General features: G+C 40.9%; 1 protein-coding gene across 2 annotated transcripts in view; it reads right to left on the reverse strand.

The window, feature by feature from the left end:
- Window positions 1–13259, reverse strand: part of LOC132830770 (CSC1-like protein 2) — a 196038-nt gene that overhangs the window by 77572 nt on the left and 105207 nt on the right. For both annotated transcript variants that reach the window (XM_060848621.1, XM_060848613.1), the window contains exon 5: window positions 8156–8246. In XM_060848621.1, the coding sequence (XP_060704604.1) occupies window positions 8156–8246 (91 nt within the window). The remainder of the gene's footprint in view (window positions 1–8155; window positions 8247–13259) is intronic.

Genomic DNA, 13259 nt, shown 5'->3' on the forward strand with positions numbered 1-13259 from the left:
CAAACTCAGGTCCTTGGAATTATGAGGTAGCAGTGCTAACCACTGAGCCACCATGCTACCCCAATTGTGACTCCCACTTACACCTTCCAAGGACCCCTTCTCCCACCTCAAACATACTCTATTCTCTTGGGCACTCCACCCTGGTCTCTTAACTACCCTCAACCTCATCTCCAATTGCTGCTGTGACTTCAACTGCCTCAACCTGTCCATCCCTCTCACCCACTCCAACCTCACTCAACATGCATCCCTCAACTCCAACCCCAACCTCACCATTAAACCAGCAGCTGGGGTGGGGGGTGGCAGTTTGGCACACTAACTCAACATTGCTGAAGCCAGGTGCCAACTCTCAGACACCTCCTCGACCACAACCTCACTTTCCAGTACAAAAACATTATCTCCCAGACCATTCATGACCTAATCACCTCAAGGGAGCTCCCATCCACAACCTCCATTTCATAACTGTACACCAAATTCTACTTAGTAACCAAAATTTACAAACCTGACTGACCTGTCGACTTATTGTCTCTGCCTGCCCCATCAAACCTATCTTCTCATACCTTGACACTGAGTTGTGCCACTTGGTCCAGGAATTCACTTGGGAGATCACTCATGCCCCCCACCTCCATGGCTTTCGTTTCCTCAGCTCTCAACACCTCATCCTCATGGACATCCAGTCCCTATGCACACCCATCTACCGTGGAGAAGGCTTCAAAGTCCTCCATTTCTTCCTCTCATGCTGACCCAACTAGTACCCCTCTATCAATGCACATTTGATTGGCTGAACTGGTTCTCACCCTCAAGAACTTCGCCTTCGATTCATCCCACTTTCTTCAGATCAAAAAAAAGAGTAAATATGGACAACCACATGGGCCCCAGCTATGTCTGCATCTTCATAGGATATGTAGAAGTGGATCTTCCAGTTCCACCAGGCACCATCCTTCACCACTTCTTCCATTACATTGATGACTATTGGCATCACCTCGTGCCCCCACAAGGAGATGGAACAGTTAATCAACTTCACTAACACCTTCCACCCCAGTCTCAAGTTCACCTGGACCATTTTAGACATCTCGCTCCCCTTACTGGGGCTTTGTCTCCATCTCTGGCAATCAACTCAACACTGACATCTCAAACCCATTGACTTCCACAGCTACATGGACTAGATGATTTCCCACCCCACCTCCTGTAAAAACACTGTCCCTTACTCCAAATTCCTCTGCCTCTGCCATATCTGCTCAGAGGAGGAATTCCACTCCAGGACATTCCAGATGGCTTTCTAGTTTCAGGACAACAATTTCCCCTCCCACACGATCAACAACGTCCTCGAGTGCATCTCTTCCACTTCCCATGTCCCTCCTTTGAACCTCACCCCTCCACAACTGTAACAAGGATAGAACTCCCCCATCCCCATCTTCACCTTCTATCCCATTAATATCCAGATAGAGTGCATATCCTCCACTATTTCTGCCATCTACAATCAGACCCCAAAAGATATCTTTCCCTCCCTATCCCTATCTGTATTCCAGAGACCATTCCTTCCATGACTACCTTGTTAGGTCCACACTCTTTCTCTCTCTCCCCCCCCACCCCCAATTCAGCACCCTCCCTGCCACACAGAGGTGTAAACCACCCCCCCACCCCCCCCCCACCTCTGTCCAAGGCTCCAAAGGACCTTTTCACATTGAGATTTTCCTGCACATCTACCCACCTCACTTACTGTGTCTGTTGCTCTCTTTGTGGTCTCTTCTGCATTGGGGAGATAGATTGCCATCTCGGAGTGTTTCAGGGAACAACTCTGGGATACACGCACTCAATAACCCCACTGCCCTGTGGCTGATCAATTCATCTCCCCCTCCCACTCCACCAAGGACAAGCAAGCCCTGGGTCACATCCACTGCCAAATCCAAGCCACCCAAAGACTGGAGGAAGAACACTTCATCTTCTGCCTTGGGAACCTTCAACCACACATCGTCAATATTGACTTCACTAATTTCCAAATCACCCTCCCCCACCTCATCCCAGATCCAATTTGGCACCGCCTTATCGACCTCTCGCACTTGTCCCTTTTCCTTCCCATCTATCTGCTCCACCCTCCCCACTGACCAATCACAATTATCTCCAACCTGTACCCATCTAACACCTGCCCTGCTACCTTCCACCCAGCCCACCATCACATTTATCTCTCAGCCCCCTTGCCCTCCCTTACATTCCTGATTAAGGGAATATGCCGGAAATATCAACTCTCCTGCTCCTCAGATGCTGCCTAACCGCTGTGCTTTTCCAGTACCACAATTTTGACACTGATCTCCAGCATCTGCAGTCCTCACTTTGTCCCACTTATATTTTTCTCACAAGTTTGTCACATTTCAAGCTTATGGCCCTCAAGCTTCGGAAAAAGCTATTCTTAGGCTTTTCTAATATTGGGTAAATCCTATCAGAAAACTAAAATGCATTATCAGCAATTTAAAATATGTACAGATGAATGGTAGTGCATGTTTGATGAATTAAACAGGACTTCCTCAGACACTCATGCAAACCCCAGGAAACGTGCTAGTTGGGCAATTATCCGAGAAGGGGAAAAAAAATGCAGATTACAAGGAAAAGGTATCAGCTGAGCTGCTGTTACAGAGCTGGAAGTTAGAGGGTGGGCTGAATGGCCTCCTCCTGATTCTGTAATGGGACATGACTGTTGGAATATTGCGTGCAATTCTGGTCTCCTTCCTATCAGAAAGATGTTGTGAAACTTGAAAGGGTTCAGAAAAGATTTACAAGGACGTTGCCGGGGTTGGAGGATTTGAGCTATAGAAAAGAGGCTGAACATGCTGAGGCTGTTTTCCCTGACGCGTCCGATGCGGAGGGGTGACCTGATAGAGGGTTACAAAATTATGAGGGGCATGGATAGGGTAAATAGGCAAAGTCTTTTCCCGGGGGTCAGGGAGTCCAGAACTAGAGGGCATAGGTTTAGGGAGAGAGGGGAAAGATATAAGAGAGATCTCAGGGGCAACTTTTTCACATAGAAGGTGGTACTTGTATGGAATGAGCTGCCACAGGAAGTGGTGGAGGCTGGTACAATTGCAACATTTAAGAGGCATTTGGATGGGTACATGAATAAGAAGGGTTTGGAGGGATATGGGCTAGGTGCTGGAATGTGGGACTAGATTGGGTTGGGGTATCTGGTCGGCATGAATGGGTTGGACTGAAGGGTCTGTTTTCATGCTGTACATCTCCATGACTCTATGACATTAGCACCTTAAACAACCCCTTCAAAGGCTATCCCAATGATATTGTTATTAAAAAGCCTCAATGACGAATGACCAATGTGTAGATTAACTCTGATCTTTAATTTGCATGATCAGATTATGTTTGAAACATGTTACACTGTACAACATTAAGCAGTATGAGCAGCAGCCCAGCAACACAGGCAGCTAACACAGCAACTCTGCAAACAGAAATCTTTTAAAAAGAGATCAGACAGGTCATGGAGAATTTATTCATTCATGAGCATTTGCAATGAGTGGATAATTGCAACTCATATTTTATGGTATTGAGTCATTAGGTTTTGGGACAGGGAAGGTTGAAAGTTTAAACCCTGATCTTACAGAATTAACTGTCTACTTTTAGGGCTGCTAAAAATCGCATTGTGTTCAGCTGAGGCTGGATTGTGCCAGGGTCCTTTTTTCTAACTGCTACACACTGAACCCTAAATGGACAGGGCGAAAGGGTACATATGAATGTTGACCAAGTTGTAACTGCTGTCATTTGCTGCACATCTTGACAATCACTGCCTCACATAGAAAAACTCAACTCCTGACCTTGGCCTTGGTTCAAACGAGGGGGAATCTACCCATTGCCCCTTGACATTGAATGTCATTACCATCATTAAATCCTCCACTATCAATATCGCAGGGTTATCTTTGATCAGAAACTGAACTGTATTTGTCATAAATACAACAGCAGATCAGAGGCTAGGAATCTTGCTGAGTAATCCATCTCCTAACTCCTCAAAACCTGCCCACTATCTACAAGGCAGGAGTCAGGAAGTGTCATGGAACACCTCCCACTTGCCTGAATGAGTGCAACTCCAACATCATGGAGCTTGACATCATCCAACAGGAGTGTGGACCATCTACAAGATGCACCGCAGTAACTCACCCAGCCTCCTCCCAAATCCACATTCATTATTATTTAGAAGGACGAGTACAGCAGAGTACATGAAAACATCAATTCCTGCAGGTTTACCTTCAAGACACTCACTTTGACTTGGAAACAAAGCCCATTCCTTCAATGTCAGTGGGTCAAAATCCTGGAATGCCTTCCCCAACAGCATTGTGGGTTTTCCTAGAATGCATAGAGTTCAGTGATTAAGGTGTCAATTAATCACTAGTTTGGGGCAACTTGGGATAGGCAATAAATGTTGGCACAGCCAGTGATGCCCACATCCTCAAAATGATGAAAATAAAGTGGATGGGAATCTGGAATCATGTTATTTTACATAGAACTGTGTTCCATCATCTGTAGGAGTCAAGAAAATGGAGGAAATTAGGCATTAACCATAGCTTAGTGGGTAGCACTCTCACCAGAATCACAAGGCTGTAGGTTTGGGTCAAGCTCAGGAACTTCAGAATGAGCAGAGAGGGATTCATTGAGGTCTATGGGACAAAAAACTGAAATAGCCCTTCATAGCATCTTGAATATGGTAGAGTTATATCACCTTGGAGACAAAGTCATAAGTCACACGACACTAGGTTATAGTCCAACGGGTTTATCTGAAATCACAAGCTTTCAGACCACTGCTCCTTTGTCAAGTGAAGTGACGTCTGACTTTGTCCACCCCAGTAAAACATCAGGACCTCCACATCTTGAAAAAGTAAAAGATTTAGGAAGAGAGCAACCATGGACTTAGCAGATATTTCTGTCACTCCAACCACTTGAGAATTAGTGTAGGTTGGCAGCACAGTGCTGAAAGAGTGTTGTTCAAGATGCAGCCCTCTGGATGAGATATTAAAGCATGGTCCAATCTGCCCCCTCAGGAGGAAATAAAAGATCCAATTGCATTATTTCAAAGAGGAGCAGCAATATTCCTAGTGCTTTGGGTAACGTTTATCCTTCAATCTACATTATGAAATAGATCATCAGGTCATTACCAGATTGGTATACAGCAAGCTTCCGCAAAACACCAATTAGCTGCTAAATTTACTACATTACAAGAGCAAATATATTTCTGAAATTTCAGTGGCTGGAAAGCACTTTGGGATGTCTGGTGTTGAAGAAAGGTGCTATATAAATGTGCAATGAAAGGTGTCTTATTTTGGGATTTGCTTTTCAAAATGGAGGCAAACCAATGTGGGTCAGTTCTGAGAAGTTTTGTTTTGAGCAGGTCAGAAAGTCATCTGGAACAGTGCATCAATTCAAACAGTGCACGCAACTGCACCCTGGGACCTGGATACATCGTTTGTACTGTTGACTTTATGACAAAATGCATCTGGTTCCCTGGTTGCGGTTGCACGCTCTCTGAATTGATGCGCTTGGATCATTGTTTCAGATGACTTTTTGACCTGCTTTAAAAACCTTCACAGAACTGACCTACATTGATTTGCCTCTGTTTTGAAAAGCAAATCCTAAAATATAAGACACTTTTCATCGTTCACTCTCTTAGCTTCTTTTCCTTAGTCGGCAGAGACTTTTTAAAAAAAAAATAGCTGCTTTGAGTCCACTGGCAGGAACCTTTCATAATAGATTACCTAAGATTTCAGTTCCAATGACTTGAATATTTTTAAAATCAAAATTGCCCTGGCTTAGAAGCCACAAGTAAAAGCACTTCAGCTATACTGACTGGTTGCCCCAAAGTAAAATTCTATTTTCCTAAGAGAAAGCTGAAACTTGGTTCTCAACTGTATTTCTTGTTCTACTCAAATCAGACTTTGAACCTTCTGTATTTACTGTTGAATTTATTTAAAAAAGGGGGAGTGGCAGCAGTTGAATTACCGTTGTTGAGCTACAGTTGTTTTCTAGGATAGAGAAAGGACTCCTGATAATATTAAAATGGAATGATGGGATGAATGCTCAAATAGTTTTCCACTTAATAAAGTCTCTTGCATGAGAGTAGCTGCTATTCGTGTAACTGCAATCCTATTCAGAGACTGACACTGAGGTGGTTGGGAAGTGGAATAAGGAAGGAAAAAGAGTCAGTCAAGATATTTTAAATTGCTGCAAAATATAGAATACAAACTTCAAGTCAATTTAAGAATTACTCTGTTCCATTCCATCTCCTCCCCAAATAGCACATTATAAAATCATGATGACTGTTCAGCTATTTACATAATAAGTCACCAGCCTAATCTTTGCACTCGTGAAAACCATTTGATTGATCAGCATGAAATGGCTTATCGTTGGAGGCCTTGGTAGGGCCTATAAAAAGGATGTGGAAATTGCTCCATCAAATTGATCTTGTGTCATTGACCTGCAGAATGAATAGATTCAATGACCCAGTACCATACTGCCATTGTGCTTTGCAAAACAAATTATAATTCAAGTATTTCAATACAATGAATGCAAAAAGAACAGTTGATACTAGTTTGATAAGTCTATTATTGTACCTAATTAGTAGTTTTGTATTGGCATTGTTTGGAAAAGGCCATGAATGAGCCTGACTTGGAACAATGTCAGTCCCTCAGCAAAAACCTTCATACTGCATCAGTGGCTTCAATTGTTTCTCCCTCGGTTGTAAGTTTTAATTTTATTCATTTTATTACAGAAGTATCAACTGGCTTTTCAAAACCACTTGCACTCCTTTGGAGAAGATATGAAGCATGGCCATTGTCAACTAAGTTGGAGGCCTTTAAGAGTGCAAAAAAGCCAAGGTGTTGCCAAATGCGCTCTGTGAATTACGGTCAGTTCTGCTATAACATGATAGTTTTGTTCTAGTACAATCCCATATAAGAAGAAAATCATGCAGCATTTAAACTAATGGGGCTGGAATCATGTTATAACCAATACATGCTTTAACTGTATGTTTTATTAACTGGTTGCTCTACCTGCCCTGCCACCTTTAATGACATACATTCATACACTCAGGTCCCTCTGCTCCTTCGGATCGGATCAGATCAGATCACTTACAGTGTGGAAACAGGCCTTTCGGCCCAACAAGTCCACACCGACCCGCCGAAGCGCAACCCACCCATACCCCTACATTTACCCCCTACCTAACACTACGGGCAATTTAGTTTTTCTATGACCTTTCTACCAAAACACTCACTTCTCCATACTAACATCACCTGCCAACTACCGACCCTCTCCAATAGCCTGTCAATACATTTTCACACAGTTTTACACTTTCCTCCTCAGTTTACAGTGGTCCCAACTTTGTACCATCCACAGAATAGTCCCCTGCAAAACAAGATCAATATCATTAAGACATATCAGGAAAAGCAAGTTCTAAAATTGATCCCTTTGGAGTTCCAATACAAACATTCGTTCTAATACAAACTGAAAAAGATCAATTACTCACTGCAGGTCAGGTGTCCTTTATCCACACTTCAAAAAATTAACTAAAAACTGAGAATATTTTGAAAGCAAAAAAAAAATGAACAGACCCTCGGACACAGAGTCACAGAGCATTGAAACAGATGCTTTGGTTCAACTAGTCCATGCCGAACATGTACCCAAGCTAATCTAGTCCAATCTGCCAACACTTGGCCCATATTCCTCCAAACCTCTTCTTATTTATGTCCCTGTCCTAATGTCTTTTAAACCTAAGTGTACTTGTATCAATCACTTCTTCTGGCAGCTCATTCCACACAAACTAAAGAAAAGAATTTGCCCCCATGCCCTTTTTAAATCTTTCTCCTCTCACCTTAAATATATGCCCTCTAGTTTTGAATTCCCCTACTCCTTTCAAATATTATCGACCTTGCAAATGGTTGTCAAGTATTATCACCTTCGGTTTCAAATGTGTCTTGTGTGCACACTTCCCCTTTTGAAACAAAAACAAATTTGTGCCCAGTAGTTAATCTCACACCTAGTTAAATTAGGCAAACAAACAATCTTAGAATGTTTTGTGTTAGAGATACAATGCAAGTTGGGATTAAAAATGAAAAATAATTTAAGTACATATTTCCTGTCAATCTTTCACTAACTAAAAAGTAAAGCTACTTACATTGTCTCGCTGATCATAATCAACTGAGCTTGATACTGATGTCAGGCGTTCGTATCGGTCATGGTTTTCGGAATCCAGAGCTGAAGCCACACTGAAGAAGAGGAGAATAAATGCTTCTAACACAGGCCATGACCAGCACAATTACACCACTAACGCTAATTAGCGTGACACAAAAGTGCCATTAAAAGTACTGTGCAGCAGGCCTTGAAGATGCTGATCTTTCTACTTTAATGCTGACATTCAAAAAGGACTGCATTTCAAAATGTATCAAACAGAATATTCATGAGCAGCAAACCTTCAGGTAATTTGTCTTCACTTTACCACTAAACTCTTACTGTCTCAATGTAGTTAACTGGCATGCTTCCAACTCAAGCAAATAGAAATAGACTTGTGCACTTTAGCAATGCTTGTATTCTTAAATAAATATTTTAAAATCCTTAGATCTAGATAGCCCAAAGGGAGGGCCGTACTAGACCGTGTACTGGGGAATGAGCCTGGTCAGGTGTTTGAAGTGTCAGCGGGGGAGCAAGTGTAAGTTAATGCATTTTGGGTGGTCAAATGCAAGAAAATGTATTCAGGAAATGGCAGAATCCTGTGTACTGACATACAGAGGGATCTTGGGATGCAAGTCTATAGCTCCCTGAAAGTAGCAACGCAAGTGGATAAGGTAGTAAAGGCGCATATGGCATGTTTGTCTTCATTGACCAGGGCAATGAGTATAAAAATTGGCAAGTTATTTTGCAGCTGTATATGAATTTAGTCTGGCCATATTCGAAGCATTATGTGCAGTTTTGGTTGCAGCACTATGAGGAAGAAGTGGAGGCTTTGGAGAGGAAGCAAGAGGTTTACCAGCATGTTGCCTAGATTAGAGTGCATTAGCTATGAAGGCGAGATTGGACAAACTTGGATTCTTTTTGCTACAGCATCAAAGGCTGAGGGGCGACCTGATAGACATACATAAAATTGAGAGTGTCTTTCATTTCCAGTGTGGAAATGTCAAATAATAGGTGAAGGTTTAAAGTGAGGGGAAAAATTTTAAAGTTTTTTTTAAACAGAGAGGGTGGTAGGTCCCTGGAATGCACTTCTAGGGGAGGTGGTAGAAGCAGATACAACAGCAATGTTCAAGAGGCATGCAGACAAACAAACATGCAGGGTATACAGAAATATAGACCCCATTTACAGATAGCTGGGATTATTTTAGAATGTCATCATGGTCAGCACAAACATGGTGGGCCAAAGGGCCTATTTCGATGCTGTACTACTTATTCTACACTCTTAGTGCCATAATCAACTAAGGTGGCTACTAGCTATGCAAGAATCATGTACTGGAGGCCGTGAGCATCAAGACCCATTGAAATTTAACAAAAGACGACAATCCAAAGATGAAGTGTTTCAATATTAAAATACCTTTAAACTGGACATATTATGCCAGTTCAATTATGAAGGATAGAGCTTGTATGTAAAATATTAGGAGCAAATTAGGGATTGGGAGATATTTTTGCGAAGAGAAAGTGAGGACTATTGATGCTGGAGAACAGAGTCGAGAGTGTGGTGCTGGAAAAGTACAGCAGGTCAGGCAGCATCAGAGGAGCAAGAGAATCGACGTTTCGGAAGAGCTTATGTCAGAAATGTAGATTTGCCTGTTCCTCGGATGCTGCCTGACCTGCTGTGCTTTTCTAGTAACACGGTCAACAGATGATTTTTGCTGCATGCATTATTTAAATCATTGGCATCAATATCAGTAATATAGGAGATCACATGTCCTCTTCAGCCATTATTTAACAGGAAACCAAGATTGGGGAGGCAAGAATGGGAAAGAGGTCCCAACTTAAATGACCAATTGGACAAACTCTCTATACAAGACAGAAACTACCTTCTCCATTCAGATTTTGCCACAATTCCCAAAGTTTTCCTCAAATTCCTTCAATGTCGCTTGGTCAATATTCTGGAATCTCCTCCCTAACAGCACAGTGGGTCTACCTACAGCACCTGGATCGCAGTGCTTCAAGATGACAGCTTATCTCAAGGACAACTAGGGATGGGCAATAAATGCTGGGACACGTGTCTGACGAGTGAGTAAAAAAAAGAGCACTTTCAGACTAAACCCAATAAAACAAATTGCTAAGCAGCATATGCTTGATTTATGGTGATGGACAGAACTATTTTCCCTGTTCGGAGCAGATCTCCTTATTTCTCTGGACATAAGATACATGCATAAGCTGAGTAACATTCCACAGAATGGAGATGGGGGTGTAGGAGAGGATAGAGGCAATGACATATGCCAACCTCTTCAATTGTACAAATGTTAATTTAATCATTCTTTCTCTTTTCAAAATTTTTGTTGAGTTTTTCAATTTTAAATTGGTTTTAATTTGCAAGTTAATATATTACTAGTACTTTGATGCACAACCATTAGATTGAGATGGTTAAATAATGGTACAATCAAAACAAATTTTCAGAAAGCTTACCAAAAGGATCTAAAACATGATAGTAAAGTGATAACGAATTTCCTAAACTTTTCTTTTTCAAAAATGTTCTTAAAATGTCAAAAATAAGGTTGAGACTTTCAAATATCACCAAAATGAGATCTTGTGGGGACAATTCATAGAAGAATAGGTCACTTGATGCACTGTGACAAACATACCTCTGTCAAAATGCAAAAAACAGTTTTAGTCATTTGCTTTGTGACTTGTAGGCATCACAGAGTGGAAATCAGCCTCGTTATTTGCCTATGGTGATTGCATTTAAAAATAATTAATTTTTCTCAAAGTGCTTTGTAGATTTGATTGAAATGAAAATTTGCATTATCATTTCCTTATTCTGCTATATTTCAGCACGAAAGCAGTCTTGCACAGTAAATACACAGTGAAGGTTTAGTTGCCCAGTGACTGGACACCCAGCTGGAGTATAATGAAAAGATCAGTTCTCGCTCTTTCACTGCCCTATTAAGATATCAAGCACATCAGGCCTGCTGACATACAAGACAATGCCACTTTAAACATGGAATCATGTTGCCAATCACCACCACCTCTAGTAGTTCATCAGCTGGCATCACGTGCAACTTGTGAGGGAAGAGAGAGAGGTTAGATAAGGGTTAAAATTTTCAGAACCAAGGACCTTTGAAAATCATCACAGTCAACAAGTAGAGAAGTAAAAGGCAGATGTTCAGTTGGGACTGCCAACAAAATAATCAGAAATTCTGCATTCCAAATTCTGTCAATCGGAATTAGTTTATACCTATCCAAGAAAATCCCAAATCATTCTAACTACCTTTCTACATTTGCATTAAACCGTGGTTAGTTCAGCACGCAATATATAAAATTTCAGACTACTTATTACCCACTACAGGCCTGTGTTCCTCTGTCTTAATTCCACTAGAATATTTTCACTTCCCATACCTCAATCAGTACATGACTGGCTTCTTTGACCATGACTATCCAATTAATGTTTGGAAATGTTAAGCACTGGCAAGATTTGAAACAGAAATAAGGGCAATGCAGAACTGATACTCATGGAACTTTGTTTTGTTCTGAAACAGTTTGCTGAATAAAACATCACTGAAATGATTCAAACTTTTTTGCGCAGTTTTTATATAAACATACAAACAAGGAACTAAGGTAGGCCACTCAGCCCTTCAAGCCTACTCAATAAGATCATGGCTGATATGGTTTTAACCTCAACTCTACATTTCTGCAGGTTTCTGATAATCCAAGTAATCAATAATCGACCGATTGTTGCTTTAAAATATTTAAATAATCTGCATCCGCTGCCATTTTGAGACAGGGGCTTCCAAAAAGACTCAACTTTAGAAAGGAAAATTAAAATCCTCATCTGTATTAAATGGATGACTTATGACTCTAGTTCTAGATTCTCCAGTGAGAGGAATTTTTCTTGCAACATCTATCCTGTCAAATTCCCTCAGGATCTTGTTTCAATTAAAAGATACCCGATTCTTCTATGCTACAGAGGATATGGACCTAGTCTGTCTAGCCTGCCCTCAAGGCAATCCACTCATTCCATGTATTAGTCTAGATAACCTTCTGTGAACCGCTTCCAATGCATCAACACCCTTCCATAAGTCTAGTAACAAGTATTACCCTACATGTGGTCTCACCAGTGCTCTGTACATCTGAAACAAATGTCCTATTCTTGCATTCAATATCCCATACAATAAACATAACATCCTATTAGTTTTCCTGATTACTTGCTGTTATCACGTGCTAACTTTCTGCGATTCAGTCACTGACATCTAGATCTCATGACATCTCAATCTCTCCACTTCGACAAAATTTAAAAAAAAAAATTTCTGCCAAAATGCTAAAGTTGATGCTTTCCCACACTATGTCCATTTGGCAGACCTCTGTCCACTCAACCTCTCTCTATTCCTTTGTAGACTCATGCTTTCTTTCAATTCACTTTCCTATTTTGGGTTATCAGACCTTCACTCCCTACAATTTACTTAACTGATTTGGATTAAAAAGTGCTGAAGCCCTAGCATGGACTCCTTTGGCACACCACTTACAATATCTTGTCAGCTTGAAAAAGACCAGTTTCACGCTACCTTCTGCTTCCCGTTAGCCAGGCAATCTTTTGTCCATGCCAATATGTTACTCTTAAAAGATTCTTATAAAATCTTTTAAAAGATTTTTATAATCTTATAAAAAATTATAATGAAATATTTTTTATTTCATTATAAAAAAAAGTTTTTATTTTCCACAATAACCATTGATGTGGCACCATTTCCTATGCCTTCTGTACATCCAAGTAGAACACATTCACTGGTTCCCCTTTATCTATAGCACAATTTACTGGTGTTATTTGACAAAGTAAAACATTTCTCTGATAAAATCACATTGGCTCTGCCAGATCATTCTGTTCATATCCAAGTACTCTGTAATAATGTCTTTAATAATATCTATCATAGAGAAAATGTTAAAGCTAAGATAACTGACCCGTTTTCTGCTTTCTGCCTCCATCCCCTCGTTTTGAATTAAAAAAAAGAGGTTACATTAGCTATTTTCCAAACAAAAGGAACGTTCCTGAATCTAATGAGTTTTGGAAAATTAAAATCAAAACATCAGCATCTCACTAGTTACTTTAAGAC

This window comes from Hemiscyllium ocellatum, chromosome 3, assembly GCF_020745735.1.
Source record: "Hemiscyllium ocellatum isolate sHemOce1 chromosome 3, sHemOce1.pat.X.cur, whole genome shotgun sequence".
Lineage (NCBI taxonomy): Eukaryota > Metazoa > Chordata > Chondrichthyes > Orectolobiformes > Hemiscylliidae > Hemiscyllium > Hemiscyllium ocellatum.